Source organism: Acanthisitta chloris, unplaced genomic scaffold (genome assembly GCF_000695815.1).
Source record: "Acanthisitta chloris isolate BGI_N310 unplaced genomic scaffold, ASM69581v1 scaffold31021, whole genome shotgun sequence".
In the NCBI taxonomy this organism is placed as follows: domain Eukaryota; kingdom Metazoa; phylum Chordata; class Aves; order Passeriformes; family Acanthisittidae; genus Acanthisitta; species Acanthisitta chloris.
Genome location: NW_008657002.1, coordinates 17,531 through 18,355, shown reverse-complemented (window position 1 = coordinate 18,355; position 825 = coordinate 17,531). Strand labels below are relative to the sequence as shown.

Here is an 825-nt window from a genome sequence, read left to right as displayed (position 1 = left end):
CTACACTGCATTTTTCTTGGCAAGAACCTTCTTTCTGTTTCCGCTTTCAGGAATTCTTCATTTTTGATTCTGCAGGAAAAGATCTATTTTCTGAAATGCTGGATAAACTGGTAAGTGTTATGTAACAGTCCTTCCAAAGAAGTGCTTTTGCTTTGAAGATCTGAACTCCCCAGTCTGGCAGATGTAGCAAACTTTGTCTTTAGTGTAAATGGGAACAATTACCTCAGTTGCCAAAGCATTCTGTTCTACCTCTTGAAAACTTGTAAAAGTACTAGAAGAAATACTTTCCAGAGGAAGGAAAGCAGGTAGGCAGTTTCCTTACAAAAGAAATAGGGTTTTTAAACTGAGAATTGCTGTGTGCTGTTGGTTTAAGTTATTTTCTTTCTTAGAAAATCATCTATTTTGCAGCTCCTTCTACTCTGGGTTTTTTTTTCTTGTGTGTTGCAGTGATGTATTTGATCCAACAGGATTGATTCCTGTCCTTGAGCATAATACTGCCCTTGGTGTTTTTTCCTTCACATACTTGTGGCCTTACCTGTGCAGTTCTCTCCTGTGTTATCTCATTTTGAGAGGCAGAATCAATTAATTGATAGGAGGTTTCATAAGATGGCTAAGTCAACCTAATGGTTCACTTCTCTACAAGAGCCAGTTCAGCTTTTGCCCTTGTGCTAGGTCTGGTTTGCAAGGGACTCCTCTAGAAGCTGGCTCAGCTTCTCAAACTGGAAGAAAACCTTTCTATTTTTTTCTCTAGCATTAATTTTGCGCTGATTCAGCATGAAGAATCAGCTTCCCCAGGGATCAGATGAGTGCCAGAGCTGATACAAG

At 39.5% G+C, this 825-nt stretch overlaps 1 protein-coding gene across 1 annotated transcript in view; it reads left to right on the top strand.

Annotated features, from left to right (window-relative positions):
• IFT27 (intraflagellar transport 27) overlaps positions 1-825 on the top strand; it is a 6,534-nt gene that overhangs the window by 4,493 nt on the left and 1,216 nt on the right. Inside the window, exon 4 of the mRNA XM_009084561.1 lies at positions 51-110. Coding sequence (XP_009082809.1) covers positions 51-110 — 60 coding nt within the window. The remainder of the gene's footprint in view (positions 1-50; positions 111-825) is intronic.